General features: G+C 35.8%; 1 protein-coding gene across 1 annotated transcript in view; it reads right to left on the bottom strand.

Annotated features, from left to right (window-relative positions):
• OTOGL (otogelin like) overlaps positions 1-22,193 on the bottom strand; it is a 90,345-nt gene that overhangs the window by 23,001 nt on the left and 45,151 nt on the right. The window contains exons 25-40 of the mRNA XM_088141505.1: positions 19,222-19,356; positions 17,218-17,364; positions 15,927-16,046; positions 14,403-14,519; positions 13,556-13,712; positions 12,712-12,738; positions 12,185-12,352; positions 9,828-10,106; positions 9,231-9,348; positions 8,939-9,018; positions 5,579-8,034; positions 3,839-4,016; positions 2,871-3,013; positions 2,452-2,475; positions 2,255-2,347; positions 902-1,091 (exon numbers count right to left, since the gene is read on the bottom strand). Of these exons, the coding sequence (XP_087997631.1) occupies positions 902-1,091; positions 2,255-2,347; positions 2,452-2,475; positions 2,871-3,013; positions 3,839-4,016; positions 5,579-8,034; positions 8,939-9,018; positions 9,231-9,348; positions 9,828-10,106; positions 12,185-12,352; positions 12,712-12,738; positions 13,556-13,712; positions 14,403-14,519; positions 15,927-16,046; positions 17,218-17,364; positions 19,222-19,356 (4,432 nt within the window). The remainder of the gene's footprint in view (positions 1-901; positions 1,092-2,254; positions 2,348-2,451; positions 2,476-2,870; positions 3,014-3,838; positions 4,017-5,578; positions 8,035-8,938; positions 9,019-9,230; positions 9,349-9,827; positions 10,107-12,184; positions 12,353-12,711; positions 12,739-13,555; positions 13,713-14,402; positions 14,520-15,926; positions 16,047-17,217; positions 17,365-19,221; positions 19,357-22,193) is intronic.

Below are 22,193 nucleotides of genomic sequence, written 5' to 3'. Positions count from 1 at the left end.
GATTATTACTGGTATTTTCAGAAAGCAAGTGATGTGAAAAACTCTTGCTGGCTACTCCCAGTTAGAATAGACCACATTTTTCAATTTAATGCTCTCCAGTTCCTTCATAAATGTTCTGCTAGGTTAGTATGATGGGATACGTTATCAACACTTTTGGATGGTATCAGGTTGAGAGATGCTGGACTATGCAGTAGTGGCTTAGATAGACAAATGATCTGAGTCAGCATACAGCACTTTCAAATATTTGTACATTCAACACTAGAAAGTCTGAATTACAGGAATTGTTAAGTTTAAGTTCAGGAAGCTTAAGATTCTCCATACACTTTCCATAAGATCAACTAAATACATTGCACTTAATTTGTTTTTAGTTGACTTTGTCATAGATGATTTTTGCACCCATCTGTCCATCTTTTACTGTTTAAAGAGTAGCAGACCATACTGAATAGTGAAGACTTAATTCTCATAAAAGTTCTCTTTAAGCATTTCATGCATTATGATTTATCATAACTATGTTCAAAATTTCTAATTATTACTAGCAGTGTTAGACTAATACATTTTGGGGGCGAAAACATAAAATCTGAACCATATAGCACACATTTCAGACTCAATTAATCAAAACTCAGAACATTTGCATAGAACAGGGAATAAATTGAAAAAAAGTATAGAGAATCATAATCAAATTCCTCATTATCTTTTCTGTTAACTTCAGCAGTGGATATTTATGCTGAATAAGAACAATTTACTGTGATAATTTTACATAGGATAAATGGCAGCCATGGAAGGAAGGGAGAAGAGAGCAGTAAGATCTCAGATAAGAGGACATTAGAGAGCAAATTTAGGCTTATAAATCTAAAAGATCAAAGTAAGGATAACAAAGTATAGAAATTATGCATGTTCTTACCACAAAGCCCTTCTGTCTTCATAGATATATTAGAGTTAAAGCCATACTGGATGTCTATAATGCCTGTAACATGAGCCCATTTAATGTTGATTCCAGCTGGTGTATTGATTACATACATTGCTCCAGTGTCCTGAATACATATGCCATCTTTCAAGAAAGGCAAAGGTTGGATCACAGAATTTATAATTACCTAAAATGATCCAGAAAAATTGCAGGTATGAACAAAATCATTCCAAAACCATGCTTTTGAAAATTGTAGGTAGCAGAATTCTCTCTAGAAAAATAAACTACAAATGTTCTCACAACATTTAAATCTGAATATATACTATTTTCTAAGTTTTCTATTTTCAAAAATGAATGATACTTAGCAAATAAGGCAAGGCCTTATAGTTAAGTTTAAACAACAAATATGTAGTTGTTTAATTCTATCCCAAAACTGCCTATAGTATTGAGATGTTTCTGATAACCATAACTATGGCTTGAACACAAAACCCAGACTATGCCTTGCGTTTTTTAGCAACTGTTATGAATGAAACATAACAAGAGCAAAAGACAATGAAGCATTATTTTTGGTTGAGGAATAGAAATAGAAGACATCCTTAGTGATTCCTCATTTGCCTATAAACCTTATTGTGACTGTATTATTTTTTCTCCAATAGTAATAACAATTTAGAGAATAGATGAATGGGATTAAGGCCACAACAGAGGAACAAGAAAACATAATTAAGGACAAATTTGAAGATATGTGAATTGATTCTCCTACTCAATTTTATTCCTTGAAAAGCAAATATTGAAGATGACATGTTGGCTTGGGGAGTATTTTTTGATTAGGTGTTACTCTAGTTTTTAAAAATCATGACAAATGTAAGTAATATTCATAACATAATATATAAGGCTGAAAAATGGAAACCAGTTGCCAGGTTATTTTCTGGGCACAAATTTAAGTGTTGGTATAATCTATTAAAGTCCTAAACATTTTAGGGGTTGATTATCTAAAGGACTGCCTCTCTTGTTATGAACTTGTCCCGATATTAAGATCTTTAGCCTGTTCCCTGGACCACTTCCAAACTATAGAATATACTTCCTCAGAGTAATTTGTCTGCTCCTCTGCATTTAGAAGAGTAATTAAGATATATCTTTTTAGTCAGGCAGTTTAATGTAAATTATTTTAATATTTGTAGTTGATAGCTGATACATTATAGATAGAAAGATAATCACAGCTGTTAAGCTTTCCATTATTAGTAGCCTTTTATTTATTAAAGCCAGTTAGTTTATGCCTGTAGAGCCACTGGATTGCCTAAGTAATCACATTTTGGCAGTGGCATTCTACAGTTCCCCAAAAGCTTAACTCACCTTTCTTGCTAAGCGGTTAATAAGAATCGCAAAAGGTGGTATTGTTACGTTAAGTTTCTTAAAACAAAGACCCGAAGCACTTCCTGCTGGAACCTTGAAAAGAAAGAACAAAGTGTTCTGAAACTAAAACAATTAGCAGATTACTAACGCCTAAATAATGCTAGAGGTATTAACAACTGTACTTGAAAAATACTCACTAGTTTTCTTATTGAATTTGCACTCTGAAAAATAGTTTTAAAAATGAGTTAGATTTGTTGTCACATAAAAACAACATCATCCCAGCCCTGTAGTAAATATTATTACTGAGTCCCCTCATGTGTATCTTGAGGAGAGGAGTGATATCACATGTATCATGGTTCCTTCACACAAATGATGCAAAATATGTAATTTGCATTAGTCCTATTCTATTCATGGTGGAATCATCAAGAATCATTAACAATATAGTTCAGGTATAATACAAAAGTGAAACACACTTTTTTATATTTATTATAGGAAATACATTTACAAATATAGAAATACAAAAAAAAGGTCAAAGCACTGAAAAAGTTTTGATTCTATCCTTAGTTTTTATAATATAAAATGTTAATTATTGCAAGGTACTACATAGGGTTCCTACCTGATTGGTGGGGCATTTTTCAATATGAGCCACAATAATTTCTGTGGGTAACTTGACTAAAATATAGGACGCTACTTTATATAATGCTACATTATTTCCATCAAATGTAATGATACTTAGTTCAGAGAGGATAGAACACTGACCTAAGGAAAAAATGACAGTTAATGAGATCCCATTAAGATTTCAGGCCTTTTTCAGTCTGTAATTATGCATTGAATCAATTACAATTACACTGAATTTAGTAATAATAAAAATAATTGCTTAAGAAATCATACAGTTACACTCCTGTCCATGTTTACTTAGAAGTACTCTGTGATTTCAGTAGGGTATATACCAAAATCAGTTTGCAATATATTGTAATCATAAACAGGGTACTTTCTTTATAAAGTATGTAAAATGATACCTGTGCAATACAGAATATTTCTTGTAAGATGGAAGTACTGTATATATTCTTTTTATGGTATTGTACAAAGCAAGAATTATGGCTAGTTTTTGTTGGATCTTACCTGAGTTAGTAACAAATAATTATCTGAGATTCGGGTTCATTCAGAGGGATATTGCTGGTTCATCAGACACAACAGTCACCAGAGAATTGTCTGACTTAGTTATAATTGGTGGCAAGATAAACCAGCAAACACCAGAATGCTGGTAAGTCAAAAAGCTGATTTATCATTCTGGGCATATAGCAGCCATTATCAGATAGCTTGTTATTTCAACTCAGACCTTCAAATCTTATTCTCTTAATGAGAAATGCATGTGTCAGGCAAGGATATATCAAGCCAGTTGTTTGTACAATACTGAAATGAATAAATTTCAATAAATGAGGAATAAAAATGATGCAAACAGCTAAAATAGGGTACAAATTATTTGGCATTCTGTGATTTCCATGGCAGCATTTTCCTGTAATTTAAAATGCAAGTTTAGGTTTCTCTGTTTCATATATAATCTAATATAATGCAAAGACTTACAAGGACATTCCCATTCAGGACAGCAGCTGTCGCTGTTGATCTGAACTGGCATCCCTCGAAAACCACAGTCAGGTTTCTCCACATTCTTATGGCAGTTCCTTGAAAGATTGTACAGCATCCATTCCATGTTTATGCACACGTACTGACTACATTTGTCTATAGGATCAAGGTATCTTGGCTACTCCGTGATGGGGAAAATAAATTGAGTCATTAGACATAATGGCATCATAAATATTTTTATAAACAGTTGCCATAAAACCTCAGAAATATGTAGGTTCATGGGTAGATTTATTAAACAAAATATAGATCTTTTGGATTACCACACATATGATCCTTTTGGTTGGCATGTGATGCATAATTATAATAACACTAATTTTATCAGTCATAATAGTTATAAGTAAATGTGCTATTAAGGGATCCTGCTAGCTCATCCTACAGCAGTCAGAGCGGTGCAATTCCCAGCTATGAGTTGGGTCATTCCAAGGCACGGTGATGCTACTTCCAGCCTGCTGTAATAACCATAAGGGATGCATTTACCACTGAAACATTGTATGATTACAATTTAATAATTGTATTTTATGCTGTATAATTTACGTTTTTATTGGTTTTGGTTGTGAACCGCCCAGAGTCCCTCCTTGTGGGGGAGTTGGGCGGTGATATAAATTTGACAAATAAATAAATAAATATGCAAATACATTTGGAGAGCCAGTTTAGTGTAGTGGTTAAAGGCACTGGGCTGGAAACCAGGAAACTGAGATCTAGTCCAGCCTTAGGCACAAAGACAACTGGTTAATTTGGGTCAGTCTCTCACTCACTCACTCACTCCTAGGAGGATGGCAAGGATAAACTACTTCTGAAAAATGTTGCCAAGAAAGCAACTTGGACTGACTCCAAGGCGCACACACAAAAACATTCTCAGAGGAAGCACACACTCAATAGTGTAGATTGCTGGTTATATTTATGAACAGCTCACTAATGAAACAACTTACATGGAAAATAAATATAAATTCTATACCAGTTTAAGTCTTCTGTGGAATTAAAGATTAGATTTATCAATGTAGCACTGGGAAATAGGAAAGTTTCAAGAATTTTAGATATTGAAACATAAAAATAAGTAAAAAATAATGTAGCATATTTTGTATCAAAAAAATTGTGGCATAGAACATAAATTGTTTTATCTTAGGTTAATGGATACTTATATTCTTATTGGAAGATTCCTTATTCCATAGCCTAGAAAATGATACATAGAATCTTTTCATAAATTAACCATTTAGGTCCAGTTCACATCAATTAAACTAGAAAACCACTCACATGGAAACTGATTCCTCCCTATCAGGGATCCTGGCTGACTAATTTGTTCCTTCTATCAGAATAAAGCTAACATGGATACTGTATCATTTGACAGATTCCACAGATCAGAGTTTTTCAAACTGTCTGTAAGGGACTAAGGGGGGGACATTAAGTTCCTTGCAAAAAGAGGGGTTTTTTCCTCTTAGTCCTCGTAGAGAAGCCCCCCCCCGCCGCTTAGTCACTTAGGATCAGTGGAAAAAGTGGGGCTTGTCATCTGAAATTCAGAAGCCCCACTCCTTTTAATCAGGGGTTCCAGTTTGTTTGTTTTTTTAACTAACAGGTTCCATGGCCTGAAAAAACTGGAAAACTCTCCAATACAGCATGTATCACTTGAGATATTAAAACATAAAAAGGAAAAGGAAAAACAAAACAAAACAAAACTATCTTTACCGTGCATTCTGAGGATGTCACAGATACAAGCGTATGTATTATTGTGCCAGATGAAGCACGTTCTTCACTCTCTGCTGTCATTATTTCAACTTCAGCCTTTGTGGTTTGGGTTTCCAAAAGTTTTGCAGTGACATGTGATGAATCTGCCATGGTGAAATTCTGTGAGCTAATGATACTTACTTCCTCTGGTTTAGTCACACTGTAGTAAGGTCTAATTGATTCTGTGGGTGGAATCCTAGACCAATCAGATAATGTTATGTCTGTCCCCTCAGAGAGAGAAACTGGTTTTACTGAAGCTGTGCTGTTTTCACCAGCAGACACAGTCTTCTGAACAAATGCTAGAGATGGCTTTTCAGTCCTTGCATATTTTGTGATGTTTCCTTCTGAAGTTTTATTACTTCCTAAAGCATACAAAGTGCTTGTTGCATTTTGAAATTTGGAAGCCTGGGTTATTCCTGTTTCTACCCAACCTGAAATAGGTACTTTATCCATTTCTAAGGGCATAGTTCGTAGAGCTTCTTTGCATGGTTTAGGTGTAAAGAAAGTAACATTTGGAAAATACGTGGGTTCTTGGAAGACAGCAGGAACAGGGACTGAAGTAGTTGTGTGAAAATCAAAACTTATAGGGGGAAATTCAGTAACTTCAGCAGTTTTGTGAGGAGCTATTGTGCCAGTAGAGGAAACTAGCCAACTTTCTGAGGGGCTGATGGAGTACTTTTCAGTAATATCTTGTGGGGTTGATGTAATATTCCAAAGTATGCCCAGAGTCAAAGCTGATTCCATTGCTGGTTCTTCATACTGAGAGATGGATGCACTTGTTAATGAAGATAAAGTTCTCCTATCCACTGAAGAAGTCAAAGAAGGCCTTCTTGTTCCCAAAGATATGGTTGATATATCAAAAGCAGTCAAAGGAACTGAAGATGTAGTGTGTATAGTGGAAGTATTTGTAGTTAAAGTTAGCAAAGGAATAGCTGAAGGATAAGAACTTGAACTTGTTGAGGTCAAATGGTCACTTACTGATATAACAGGCATTTGTATATCAGTGCTAGTTGGTACCACAGCAGAAGTGGTGGGAACTGCTGATAAACTTCCAGAATGGGATGCTGTAACAGAAATCTGAGGAGTAGAAGCTCTTGTTGTCAACATTTTAAGAGAGGTTTCTGGAAACTGAACTGAAGTAGTGAAAGTATCAACACTTTTAACTGTTGATGCAATTTTTGATTCTGGATATGAACCAAATGGTTCATAAGTTATTTGTGCTTCATCCTGTGAAATCTTAATAGGCAATACTGGAATGCTACTTGTCACCTTGGTACCAGCAGACTCTGACAAAGTTATAAAATCAGTTGGAATTGGAGATGAATCTGCACGCAACACATGCTTACTTTCTGCTGAAACAGTACTTGCCTCAGATGATTTGGAAATCTGAGGAACTGCTAGAAGAGAACCTGTGGAAGGCCTCAAATGAAAACTCTTTGAAATAAGTGTCACTTCCCCTGTTCCTTTGAGCCTTTGAGATGTAATTGGAGGAGGTATTAATGTTGATGTTCTCTGTGTTATTTTGGGACTAAAAGATTTTATTGTTATAGGATTTTGGGTCACAACTGAAGTTGTTGTTTTACTAATTAGATCAGCAACAGTAGAAAAATGTTTTGTGGTTAAGGAAGTAATATGTTCAGAAGGTGTCAGAAATGCTTTTTGTGATGATACAGATGCAGGCATTAATGTTTTATTTATCAATTTCAAATCTGGTTGAATGGTCACTGAACCTGAAACTGAAATACTATAAAGTGGACTTGAGGCAAATGAAGTAAATCTAGAAGTAAATGCAGGAGTTCGAGGCATAGTTGTTGTAAGTGTAGACAGATAAGAACTAGTTCCTGAAGTTACAGCAAATGTTTGTGTTAAGAGTGAATCTGTCAGTATTGTGGAAGTTGGAAGAGTTCTAGCTACCACCATAGAAGGAGCTGCAACCTCTAGTGGTGTAGTTGACTTACTTATTAAAGGAAAAGCAGTCACTGATGGTACAGCAATCGTTGCAGGGGTAGGTGGTGAAAAGAAAATAGGAGTTTTACTATAGGATATTGTTTTTACACTAACCACTGGAGCTTCATAAGTAATTGGGAAAGCTGTTGGAGATAGAGATGTAAGCAGCACAGGTGGGATTGTTGTGTTGTAGCTGTCTTCAGAAAAGAGTTCTGAACCTGGTAACAAATCAGGTAAATGCATGCTTGAATGAGATACCATTGCTGAATAAGCATCTTTGGCTGCTGTTGGTTCAGTTGTCATGTTGGTGGTTAAGTTAATATATGTTGGTTCAGTCTCTTCAATATCTAATATAGGAGGCATTTGAGAAAATGTTTCTGATGTATTCTTTATCTGGGAACTTAGCATTGTAGGGCTTGTTCTAAATGGCTTGGTTCCAAATAAAGGTTCTGTTGGTTTCACAGGGATGCCTGAAAAAAAAAGTTTTATTCCATAATTTTGAAAAGGAACATGGAAAGTGAGAAATGTAATCTCATACTGGTGTCACTGTTTCAATGCTAAATGCAGAAATCAAAGCTAATTTTCATGTACAATGTATCTACTCTATTTCCTTTCCTTTTGAATTTCCATTCCCGCCTTCACCATTATACACTCACTTCCTTTGCTCAGCCTAAATTGGTCTCAGGATACAGTTTTCTAAGAAAATATTTTAAGCATTTGCAGACATCAATGTTTCCCTGAGCGTCTGATATCTTTCCCATTGGCTACTGCAGAAGTTATATTTGAAGATCTGTGTTCACTATTATTATATAATTTGCTTCCTAAAATATTAAAATAATGGCATACCTTTTACAATCTTAACAGAATAACAATGTTATGAAATGAAGCCAAAACTATTGACTGCTATTGTGGGTAACCAGTATATTCCAGGACTGTTGCCTATACTTACTTTCAACCCTCCAAATGCAAATCTCCCAGGACAATCTATTCATAGCCCCCCATTTCTGTCAGATTAGCAGGATGGAGCCTCACAAATGTTGTACCTCTGGGATAGCACCAATATTACAAAACTTCTGCACCATGAAATCCAATCAAGTCCTACTTGTTAGGCTTTCATTTAATAGATGCCACCATCAATTTCCAATGCTTTTTGGTTGTTTGGTTAATTATTTTATCTGTTGTTTAATTTAGGGGGACTACATTTTTTTTATTATAGTTATAACTGTAATTGTACCCTGGATTTGTTGTTGTTGTTATTATTATGATTGTAATCCACTGAGAGTCTCCCAATTTCCATGGGCAACCCCCCCAAATAAGTAAATAAATAAATATTTTTTTTTGGCAATGCAAGAACATCATATAAAGGACACTTACAATCTTCTGGATAAACACATTTAAGTGTGACTTCATCTAGGATCATATCTTTTGGACAGTACGGTAAGCAACCTTCAACCCTACAATAAAAGATTCAAGAAAAATAGAATACAAGCAATTATTTTGCATGTGTGCATTATCCAGAACTTAAAATACTTGAATGGGAGAATTATTCACTCTGTAGAACTTCTAAACTAAAGTAATAAAAAAACAAAAAGTCAACGTAATGTTATTTGTACACATCTCCAGTTGAGAAAATAATATTATTACGATAAATATTCCTTTTACTCACGGTGGAAGAAATTTGCATGCTGTTCCTTCAGGATCATTGCATGTTTTAACACAAGGACTTGTACAAGGTTCATATCTCCATTCACACATCCTCCTGTAAGGTATTGCTGCATGGAGTTCTAAGAAATTTTAAAAATTATTATTTTGTAAATGGATGTATTTCTCTCTATAACCCATAGCTGAAGCTGGCAGAAATGATATGGAGGAATTTACTCTAAAAATTTCCCTCAGGCCATTTCCCTACTGAAAAATACTTCTCTTTCTGCCCCCCCCCCCAAACAAATATAGTGCTATATATGCACTGTGCAAACTTCTAGAATTGTGTGTCTTTTCTGAAATCACATATTGTAGATGCCCTGAGGAATGTAGGCCATGCAGTAAGTATTTATGATGAAACATACATTGTCCTTCCAAATAAAAGCTACTTAATCCTATAAATAAAAGATACAATCCTATAAAGATTCACCCAAAGTCCACTGAATAAATCTCTTTATTCCCAAAAGAGTTTCTATATGGGTAATTTCAAAGTAAGGACTGTAACTATGATTTGGTAAAGTTTATTGGCGGTGTCTCCCACACACCATGATGCATAACTCACCCTCGATACTGAAGCTACTTAAGCTTTTGAATTCTTCAGTGTCATCAAACTTCGATATTTTCACTGCTGAAGTGCTAAGTGTAATGAAGAAACCTTTTTTGCTGTGCAGTTCAAATGCACTATAACCAGAGATCCAAAGTCCTTGGTGATGGATAAAAGTTGCTCTTCTACGAAATGACAAACTTGCATCCCACTGTGCTAAGAAAATGCTGTTGTCGTTGTGGACATAAAGAAAGTTGTTTGGCCTTTCCGCACACTCAAGTGAAATCAGAGATGAAGCTGATGGAAAAAATGAAATTCATAGCAATGAATGATACAAAACGTAGAATAACAAGCTAATTCCCAACAGATCAGTCCTCATTAGGATTAGGGAAGGGATGAGCAACATAATGTGTTCCACTTCCAAATACCTGACAAGGCTCATGCCAGTAAGTATATTTCTTTCCCAACTGATAGGTTTTTATTTTCTTTAAATTCCTCTAATTTAAAAAAAAAAATTAAACCACCCATAAATAGGGAGGGAGGGTATTTACTGGTGTAGCTGAAGGGACAAATTCCGGGACCCTTCACAGAGTACAAGGACTCCACAGCCATAATATCCAAAATTGTGATCTGTTTCCAAAATACTTTGCTGTCAGGATTTATACAGTACTGGCTATTGCTGGAAAGAAAACAGGTGAACCAGGCTGCCAGGGGAGCACCTCCCTAGCAGTAGGAAGGTCTCTTTCAATTTCTCAATGCTCAGGCAGTGTATCTTGGTGACAGAATTGCTCTGTATAAGTTTAACACCTACCTTTTTATTTCTTTAACTGTTGGTGGAAATAGAAAAAAGTCTCTTGTCACCATCAAAACTTTTCTTATCATGTCTATTACAACATTTAATCCAATTTAGAAAGTGCGTTTAAAAGATACAGTCTAATGCAGAAAAGTTAAACCTTTTGCACTTCTAAAACCTAGAACTGAATTATAATCAGATAGATTTATTTATTTATTTATTTATTTATTTGATTTATCTCCACCCATCTTCCCCTAATGGGGGACTCTGGGCGGCTCACATGATCCATTAAAACAATAAATATATATAAAATTACAGAAAACATAAAAACTATACAAAGCATTACCAAGAAAAGAAAAAGTCCAAGAGGCTGATGGTTTCCCGAGCTGCAGATGACAGGCCTCTAAGGGGCTAACCATCCCCACGCTTGATGTCTTCCCTCCCCACCCCAGGCCAAGTGGCAGAGCCAGGTCTTCAAATCCCTCTGGAAGGCCAGGAGTGAGGGGGCCAATCTCACCTCCGGGAGCAAGATATCCCAAAGGGCAGGGGCTACAGAAGAGAAGGCCTGCCTTCTGGACCCCGCTAATCGGAGCTCTTTTACTGAGGGGGTCTGAAGCATGCCCTCTCTGTGTGATCGGGTGGGACAGGTTAAAGTCATGGGGAAGAGGCGGTCCCTTAGGTAACTTGGTCCCATGCCATGTAGGGCTTTAAAGGTGATAACCAACATCTTGAATAGGACCTGGAAGCAGACCGGTACCCAATGCAGCTCACGGAGCAATGGTGTTACATGGACCCTTCTTGGGGCTCCAAAAATAGCCTGTGAGGTTGCATTCTGGACCAGCTGTAGCTTCCAGATACTCTTCAAGGGTAGCCCCATGTACAGCGCATTGCGGTAGTCTATATGTGTGATGGAATGGAATTATGAAGGCCACGCTCAGGGAATAAACATTGTGTTAGCTCGCCAGAGGAGCATGGGAGCTACAAGAGGATGAGACTGGCACCTCCCTGAGGAATTCACACTGTTGTGGCTGGCTGACTTGGGAGCTGGGGTTTCAGTCTGGGAAGATTCTTGCTAGAGGTTGTAGCTAATAAACATAGCTGAACTGAATTTGCATTGTCTCTTGGAGTTCCTTGGGCTAGGCCTGACAGGGACCTTGTTTTTAACCAACCTGGCATTAAGCAGCAGCAGCTGAAGGCCAGGGCCCCTATGAATCTGTTGACCAGGGCCTGGGAATGAGCAAGGAGGGCCGGAACACACCGCCAGTAACACACACTGGGGGCATCTTCCCTGAAGATGGCCCACCCTCCAGCTCCTGCAATATCATCCCCTACCCATCACCACCTTAATAGTGTGGCCCCCCACATAGTCCCCAGAGGTTCTGGGCCCAGGTACCTCCAAACCCGGACCCCTGGAGTCCCTAATCCGGGGTAAAGGTCACTCCATCCAATCAGTCATCCTCATTCACAACCAGACACTCACAGGTGAGGGACGGTCCCGCCGGCGCACGAGCTCACACTTTCGGCGCCGCTGGGACCTGCCCCCCACCAAATCTTACACTTATAATCATAAGTAAATACTCACCTAAAATTTTATCTTTGTAAAGTCCAGGTGTTAGCATAAAATTATAATAGACATTTCCTTGGAGATTGTTTCTAGATAAGGGAAACACCCTTTTGCTGTTGATGTTGATTCCTATAACAGTATCATTCTGGCCATAATTGGCCAAAATATAAGGCCCTTCCCCAAGTTCTGGAAGTAGGAAAATGCCAATGTTAATTAGCAATAGAAAAACCAGTCACCGAGGAAGAATAACCAGCCATTTGAAAGAACAGAAACTTTCATGCTGTTGAGGCATGCTTTTTGTAAATAAAATAAATCAAAGGTAAAATGGAAATTCAATTAGGGCGCTAATTTATTTGCATTAATACTCAAATATTTGCATTAAATGGTGCTTGTAATTCCCACATGGCATTATGACCATGTTTTATTTTTACAACTTGGAATAATTTTCAAATGTAACCTACTTATTCAATAAAAAGGATAAGTGCCTTGGATACATGTATATGTACCTAGTATTATTTTCTTTAATACCCAGAAAAAATACATACCTTGATTGTAATAATCACAGTCATAAGCTGAAAAAAAAAAAGAACAATATAGTAATATTTATAGTGAACAACAGTAACAGAATTTGTGATTCATGACAACAATATACAACAAACTAGAATTCACAAAAAAGCTACTTTTACATCTTCTAATTAAGCCCTTTACTGAGCTAAATATTCACCCAGTTTCATTATTAGTAAAAGAAAATATATCAACATAGAGCTACTATTTATGAGGACCTAATTTTATTGTTACACACATACCTATGATTAGCCTTTTCTGTACTGTAGAATAAAAAAATAAATTCATATTCATTTATATTTTCATGCATATTCATTAGCCAGTGCTGGGGGTGGGGGGTCCTTTTAAAAAGTGAGGAATAAAAAAATATATATTAGCAGATAGATGCTTGTACTGTACATTATTATGTTTCTAGCTCATGTGGGGGGCTCCATGGATACAATTTATAAACAGGAAGGCTCCCTTGCCTGAATACCTACATCTGTATGGATAGATGGCTGGAGGAGTAACTAAATGGTCCATGTGATGTTGAAGATATTAGCATGGCCCTATCTTCATTTACATTTGATTTGGAAGGGAGAGAGGGAGCAGAGTCTGGGAAATAGGATGATTCAGTTGTAAAACCTGTACTAATTAACATAAAGACCAATTATTAAAATATAGATTAAAAATATTTCTATACTATAGTTTCTGCTGTCACCCTCTATGTATATGTTCTAGCACACTGAACTGCTATGATTTAATTGAAAAGAAGCAACACTGTGTGAAATAATCTGCATTATTTATAGGGATTATACTTAGGAAAATAACAAAAAGCATACATACGGCAGAGAGAAGGAGATCGCCAGTGAATTACTGCTCCCTGCTGGCAACATTTATGAGCATAAGCTGCAATACTACTACACAGACATTCACAGTCTCCACCAAGATTACAGTTGCATGTATCTGTGTGGCAGTTTTTCACAAATGATGTGACATCAATCTGGAAAATACAGAGAAAAATAACACATGGTGAATAGTATGGGAAACATAAAGATCTAAAATCCATCAGGAAACATGAGTTATTTAAAATTACTATAATGTAATCTCATATAACATGTATACTGTATGTTGGTTTTTTTTTTTTTTAATCTGTTCAATCATGTCCAGTTCTCGGAGACTGCCTGGACAAGTCCCTACAGTTTTCTTCGCAAGGTTTTTTCAGAAGTGGCTTGCCACTGCCTCCTTCCTAGGGCTGAGAGAATGTGACTGGCCCAAGGTCACCCAGCTGGCTTTGTGCCTAGGCAAGCCTAGAACTCACAGTCTCCCAGTTTATAGCCTGATGCCTTAACCACCCCACCAAACATATGGTATATGTCTTACGTACAGACATCTGCAAAAATGTATCAGCATGTTATTAGAAAGTTCAAAAGACACATTAAGAAGGAGGAGGAGGGATAGGATAGGATAGGATAGGATAGGATAGGATAGGATAGGATAGGATAGGATAGGATAGGATAGGATAGGATAGGATAGGATAGGATAGGATACTTTATTGGCCAAGTATGATTAGACATACAAGGAATTTGACTTTGGTGCAAAGAGCTCTCAGGAGGAGGAGAAATTCTCTATTAAGTTATGAACTACAAGCTGTCTTGAGCAGTTTTAGAAAATGTAAGAAATATCCACTTACCACATTGCGGCAAGAAGCAAAAACATCACTGTATAAAACTGAACATTCTTTTTTGGCATATGGGAACTTGTTCTGATGAACTTCACATGGTTTGATGGTCTCATTTGGGCTTGCACACTAATGAAAGAGAAATAAAGCATGGCTATTATTATTATTATTATTATTATTATTATTATTATTATTATCCATTAGAAATATCTATTAAAAACTCAAAAGTCTTTAAAAAACTGAATGTATATTTCTTTTACTAAGTTAGCTTCATGTTGTCCTTCCAAATGAAAACATATAACTGGGAAGAATATTTGTTTACTGTTTTGCTTTTAAAACAAGCATGTATTCCTATGATTTTTGGCACTGAATTAAATGTTTTCTTTATCACACACCATTATTGTTTCCAGAACAATCAATTGTAAATTGTAAATAGAGCTTTGTTCTTCTAATAACCTTTGGTTAATATTTGCTGCTCTGATACATTTACATTGTTCATAAGTTCAAATAAAGAATCAACATTATACTGACTCCTGAAAAATATGCAAAATATAATTAAGGAAAGAATTAATAGTGAGGAGGCATAAGGGGAAAATGTTAGTGCTGCAGCTGTCTGAAGATTGCTGTTTCAAGGCAATTATGTATAAGATATACATTGTGTTTTTCAGATTTTATAAAGTATATACTGTATGTACAGTACATTGATTTCTATCATTCATATAGGAAATTGTTTTGCTTGAAGTAAATATCAGATATCACAATAAAATTTACAGCAAACAGGAGAAATCTACTTAAGAGCAAAAAATAAGTCAAAACCATATTTGTAACATGATAGGTCAGTACAAGGTAGGACAAGGTTACTGCACTTTTATATAGCAGAATGTCATGGAGAAGATACACTTACTATTTTTAGAAACAATTTTGCTTCAGCTAAATAGGAGATGTTACATTCATTCTAGCAGGAAAATCCAACTGAGAACTTAAATGTTAAAGATTTTCCCTCATACGGTGTTTGGCCCACAGAATGGTAAATATCATTATTCTTCAGTTAGCATGAAGCCACAAATATCCTTTTAACAGCTCTTATGGTTTTGTGATAGTCTTTGTTGTGTAGTTATGAAATGAGGCTTCACTTAGAACAAATTTCTCCCAAAAAAGAGAAACCTTCCAGATGTTCTGAATTACAACCCACACAATTTCCAGCCAGGATGAGATGGAAACGATAGTTGTATTCAAACATATTTAAAGAAGGGTGCCATAAAATATCCCCATCTTCTTTACTTCAGTTGCCTAATCAAGAAACACTGAGACAAGTTAGAAAGAGAATGTGCAGAATAAGGGGAATTTGGGGGGTAGGGGAAAGTGTGGGAAAGAAGTACCAGTAGTAAGTATACACTATTACTACTAATACCACATCCACTGGCTGTCATAACAATGAGCTATCAGTGGCTGCCTTAAAAGTAATTATATTTCCACAAGTTCTTGTGCTTGCAATTATTTAAATCAAAGTAAAATAAATGGAGATGTTATGCTTACCTGTCCTATTGCCCAACTCTCTCCAAAAATTTGAGCATTTTTTACCTCCATGTTATTCGATGTAGTCAGATCATTTGAAGTAAATTTGTCAAAATTCCCACATAAACCTGCTAATTTACCCTAAAAGTAAAAGCATAAACATTTTTCCTAAACATATTTTACCTAGGACAATCAAGATGTATGAAGCTAACAAACAATGCACTCATTTTTTAAAAAAATCTGATTAATGTTAATTTAGGTATTAAAGTAGATTTAGTACCCACAAAACAGACACAATTTAGACTAGCATTTAGAAAAATGTAACCTTTTCTATAACTGTTTTAATGTTATCTTTTTTTTGTTGACTGTTTCTCCACTTTCACAGCATGTGCTTACTGGTGATATAAGCTTTATCCCCTTAATCTTATCTACCTCCCCCATCCCGCAGTCTAGCTGGGCTTAGTGCAAATGTTTATTAATTTAATAACTCCTTTAATCACTGGAAACATCTCCAGAGAGGGCCAGACAATTCTTGCCAGAAACCTGAAAAACTGGTGCCAGTCAGTGTTAGCAATCCTAGTTGGATCAAAGGGCTGTCTCAACATAAGGCAGTTTCCAGAGTTTTTAAAAACCTAACAGCAAAGAACTGACAAAATATCACATAGCTTTAGCAGTGAAAACATTTCTGCAAGCATCACAAGGGGTGTAAGTGAAATTAAATCAGAAGGAATTCTCATTCTACTTCTTAGGTCAGAAAATGTGGCATCTCTGGGGAAGACAAGGGCGAGCAGGTGACACCATGAGGTCCATGGCACCATCATAGTTTGTACCAGATGCCTATGATAACACATGTGTCAGTAAAAGGACCGTGTTTTGTAGGAAATATTTGCAACTGTTTTCATTATGGGGGGGAAAATATCTCCTTCCCAGCTTGTGATTAGTTTTTTCCTCTCTCATCTTAGGATAATATGATCAATATAACACTATGGGCCATGAATATGCAGCTATTCCAGGCACAATAGAGAAGATTATTTTAGTCTAAGAGAATAAGAATGTAAAGCCTACGTTTTCTTGAAACCACATTTCTGTATTCATTTCTGACAAGGTGAGGAACTTTTGGAACCTACGGTGTATTAGACCAAAAAGAATGTATTGTTCGTGGAGCACTTGGCCATATTACAAAAGATACTTTGCAAAATATTATAAATGTGTGTTATTTATATCAAGCATCACTCAAGAATAAATTGGCATGTTTGTAGAATAGTCCTCCTGTTTCCTATCATTACAGTGACTTAGCTTCATACTGATTCACCTTCCATCGAGGTCCGACTTTGATATGCATTGTTGTCTTCCTGTCCCAGAGTACTGTGAACTCTTGCTCTGGAAAATGTATTGCTACATAATATCCAGCTTTCCATACTTGGTACTTGGATCTGTCTCCATGTCTGTTTAGCATCCTCTATAAATAAATAGATACCTGTCAGGTACTAATGATGCTGCTTCAGTCACATGTAATATATAAGCTTTTTTCTTTTTCTTTTTAACATTCAGTAGAAATCTTCCTATCTATAGCTTAATTCTATTATTCTTTGTCCTGCAACTGGGAACAACTGGGAACAATTCTTAAACTTCTCTATGATATCCTTCCAAATATTTAAAGTTTGCAATCATTTTCCTCCTCAGTCTTCTCTTCTCAAGGCTAAACACAGCTCACTCCTTCAATCTGTCTTCATTTCACTTTGTTTTTAAATGTTTAAACTTCTCTGAACCTGTCCTAGTTTTGAATTATTTTTCAAGTATAGTGCCCATAACTGGACACAAGGTGGGGTCTAAACAATGCAGAGTAACATTTCTGTATTCCTTCCAGTGATTTGGAACTATATTTCCAATGATGACATCTAAAACTGTGCCTTTTTACAACCTTATTGCACTGCTGATTCACATTCATTTGCAATCAGCTATTCTAAGATCTTTTGCATATATTGTTAGCAAGCCAGGCCTCCAACATTCTTTACTTGTTTTTAAATGAACAGCTTTGCACTTGGTATACGTGGGAAATTAACTCACAACATTGATGATTAATGTATAATTAGATTAAGAATAAAGTATATTTTTGCACACCCTCTTTCTGCTTTCCCCATACCCAATTTGCTCTTTGTCCTATCTACATCAATCTGTCAACATATTCTATAAGACCCACACATAGCTCTCAACCCAAGGAAATCTGTAAAGCCTTTTCTCTCTTTATTTCTACCCTCACAGTTACTGTACTTTTTTTTTTTGACATTCTTTTCCTATAGCAAACATTTATTAGCAATCCAGCCTGATTATAACATGTTAAACATTCCATGACCACAGTCTAAATAATAATCAATTACTAATGTTCATTAAGGTTTTCACCTTTCAAAGGAAGTGACCCAACCCAGTCTCAGACCCCAGAGTGAAGTAATATAAATTGAAAGAAGTTTCAGAAGATTTCCGTGATACATCATACAGATGACCTGCTACTTTCATAACAGGTATGCAAGCTCTTGGCTATACCTGAAACAATTATTTGCATCATGGTTTGAAGAAAGGGGATCTATTGAAAACTACAGATCAATAGTTGGAACACATGAGAGCATAGTGAAATGAAATCTTTAGCATCTTAAATTGATACAATAAAATTACCACATCAAAAGTTTAGGTTAAACTAGATTCCTAATCTATCAATTCTTAGTTTGGGTGAACTTTTAATGGCTGCTGATTATGAAGAATTTTCATAGGATTGACTTTTTTCATATAACTGGAGAATTCTGGGGAAAAAATGCTGTTTTTCCTATCACCAAAATATTAAAGCTTAGTTCTTTGTTGAAACTCAAATCACAGGAACCTGGAAGAAAAACCTTAACATTTCTCCTAACCTACACCACTGCCGTTTTTAAAGCTTTCTTTCTGTTTAATTAACTTTAATTTTGTGTTGTCTGATGAAGCTGCCATTCTTCTCCAAGAAACCCAGTGGTTCCTTATTAAATGGAAGGAGAAGAGAATTTGGCAGCAGAGAGGTTCTGTGATACCAAGTATAATGGGGATTGTATAGAAGACTTTGAAGAAAAGAAATCAGAAGATAATACTTTTTATTGTTATAAAAGAACATGTGTTTTATATTATATTATGCTTGCTTAGGCCAGCCTTCCCCAATCTAGCATCTACTGATTATCTTATAATTCTCTTCACATCATGTTGTATACAGTATATGGTTGGTGTAAACTAAGCAACATTTTAATACTCAATTGGGATTCAGTGAATAACTTTAAAAAGGGGAAATTAAACTTACCTGTAGGTCTAGGGACTCACTGAAAAAAATCTCAGAGTCTCCAATAGTTAGCAACACATCTTTTGAACAAACGATGTCATTATCGAAGCACTTCTTATTTTGAACAATTAGAGACAAGTTTGAACTGTCAACACTCTGTGAAGGAGAAATAATTGTTATGTACAAACATAGTGACAGATCACTGCAACATCTACATAAGGAATTTGTCAGGCAGTACATTCCCTTAACTGGACTACAACTGCTTTGGGATGTTTTCTGGGTTAACTTGAGTTAATGCTGTTCTAAATCAAGTGATGTCAGGCTGACCTAGCTATAAACCTTGATCAGCCAGATTGTGAAGAAAGAAATGTTACCCACTGAGTTTCATACTGTATAAGGGACCCATGCTTTACTGAAGCTGGAATGAGGTGAAACCAAATCACTTTGAGCATGGATATATTATTTCTATCTTGAAGATGGAGTTAATCACATTTTCTCATTAAAGGATATTTTCTAAGGCAGATTTGCAAATGTACTATCAGACTAAACAGGACAGTGGTCTTCCCTTTCTTTTTATTTGTATAACCTATCCTTTTCTTAAAAAAACAAGAAATATTAATTATGGCATTGGTGCAACCATTTGTATTACTTGTATTGTTTTAAGGCTTTAAAGAATAATATAAGCCACATAACTGTTGTTTCAGATAGCACTATGGCAGCACTGAAAAGAAGTCTACTATGCTTCCATTTGCCAGAAGTAATTAATTACTTGCCCGCTCCTCTTTTCAGAGCTTGCTGACCATGTAACTTTTCAGAGTGGGCTGAATGCTCTAAAAAAGCTTCAGTAGTTCAGTCTGTCCCAGAATGAGAAAAACTGCTTGAAAGTTAAGGTGGGGGCTGAAATGAAGGTTTTCCTGACTTACAGATTTTTACCTATTTGCAAAAAAAAAAAAGTGTGAGAAGACTCTGAGCTACTTGTGTTATAATATCTTTTGTGTAAGGTGTTTCATTGCCATTTATTTTTATTGGTACTTTAAAATCACCTCATGGGACATTTTTTCAATATACAGAATATTTACTTATAAAGAAGAAGCATGGAAAGAATAATGTGTTACTTTCAAAACAGGAAGAATCTGAAGAGAAAGTGGCACAACTGCTTGGTCTTATAAGTTTGATGCTTTAAGCCGAAGTGCATGATTTGGTCAACACTGTCAACACTGGTTCTTTATATGTTTTATATGTTTGTTCCTGCAGCCTAAAATGGTATACCCCTCAGAAAGTTTTAGTATTTTATTCTGCTATTTAAACAGGAGAAATATTACATTTTGAAATCAAATATGTAGTTAGTGGAATACATCTGTTATAAATTTGATTTTTATTGTAAAAGTAGAAAAAGAAGGAAAAATATTTGATTTTTCTTTTATCTAGTAATTTCACATGTTGATATGCAAACTTGAAAACAGAGCTTTCCAAAGGAAGATTATATTAAAACTGACATATAAACATCTAAGCTATATCTTATTAAACATACTATGTACATAAACAGTAAAACCATGAGCAGCAGGCAAAAAAGCTTAATTGCAGCCTATAAATTTAAAATAGTAAGCTATTGATATAAGGAAGGAGAGTAAAAAGATCTTTGCCAGGTGTTCCATGTACCTTACTGTACATGGCATTACATGGCTGGGGCTGCCATTACTGCCAGGCAGACCCTAACTGCGGTTTGCATGGGAGGGCAACGCCTCCAATGAAGCCTTTAGTGTATTGGTAAGAATATATGGGAAGAGACATGTGTTCAGATGCTATAGGCATAAGCCCTGAAAGACTTTAATATCAGCATCTGAAGTGAAGTAGAAACGAACTTTTGGCAACCGTGAAAGAAAATGATAATGAGATGATGATGATGTAGCAGTAGTAATAATAAGGGGCCTTAGATAAGGGTCTCCATTTTATCTCCTCAACAACCTCCAATGAATTAATCTGGACTGACAGAAAGTGACTGGTCCAAAGTTGGCCAGTGAGCATATATGGCTGACTGGAGATTTAAATCTGGATTGCCCTAAGGTTTTTCCATTGTTTTATATCTGGTAGTTATATGCTGCTTTTAATAAGTCACAGAAGTATTAACATTTTTAAAGAGGGAAAATATGGAAGGAACAACAATGTATTAAATGTTAAAATGGTGTTAAAACAGCATGTAAACAATTGCCACAAAGTCATTTAAAGGGCCAAATTAAAATGGTCAGCCCCCATTAATGTATACATACAGCATGGAATACAGTATTTAATGTCAACATGTCTGCTCATGAACTAATTCTTCTAGCAGACTACCCAGCCAGACTTCCAGTGAGCCTTACAAGCCGCATGTTTTGATCGTTTAATCCGCAGTCATACTAATCCAAAAAGTTGTTTGCTTTCAATTTAGTGTGATAATCTACATATCATGGGTTAACCTTATAGGCCAACAACCATTGTAACCTATTAAACAAACCCATGGCTAAGCATTCTGTAGAACCATAGTTATGCTAGCTGCCAGCAACCTTTCGAATTCTTAGGCAGAAATCTTCCTAATGTGCTGATTTAGGGGCAGAGGCTGGGGACAGAATTTCTGTGTAAAGTATTCTTGGCTACCGAGCAAAACTCCCTTCCTGAGTTTGTAGACTGGCTCATTGCTATGACAAAGGAGAAAAACGTTTTTCCATGTCTGAATAGGGACTTTGCTGTCCCCCTCATTTTACTTGATACAGTCTCAGAGATGAATAATGAAATGCTATTTTTATATCATAAGTTATGTAATCACTGATCCAGTGGTATATTTTCCTTTTAAGGCAAAATACAAAAAAAGTACTATGATCTGTCATGTGAAGCCAATTTACAGTGACAGGAAACAAAAACAAAAATATTTCCTTGCTTCTTGTAAGCCTATCTTCTATCTTTCCATTAAACTATCAAAACAAGGCTGCTCTAACTTTGTACCAGTTTCTTTGTAATAT

Source organism: Python bivittatus, unplaced genomic scaffold (genome assembly GCF_059951505.1).
Source record: "Python bivittatus isolate LINGU-HERP-01145 unplaced genomic scaffold, Pbiv_v1 ctg000330_np1212, whole genome shotgun sequence".
NCBI classification, from domain to species: Eukaryota; Metazoa; Chordata; class Lepidosauria; order Squamata; family Pythonidae; genus Python; species Python bivittatus.
The sequence above is the reverse complement of the archived record's forward strand: the minus strand, read 5'-3'. Positions and strand labels throughout refer to the sequence as shown.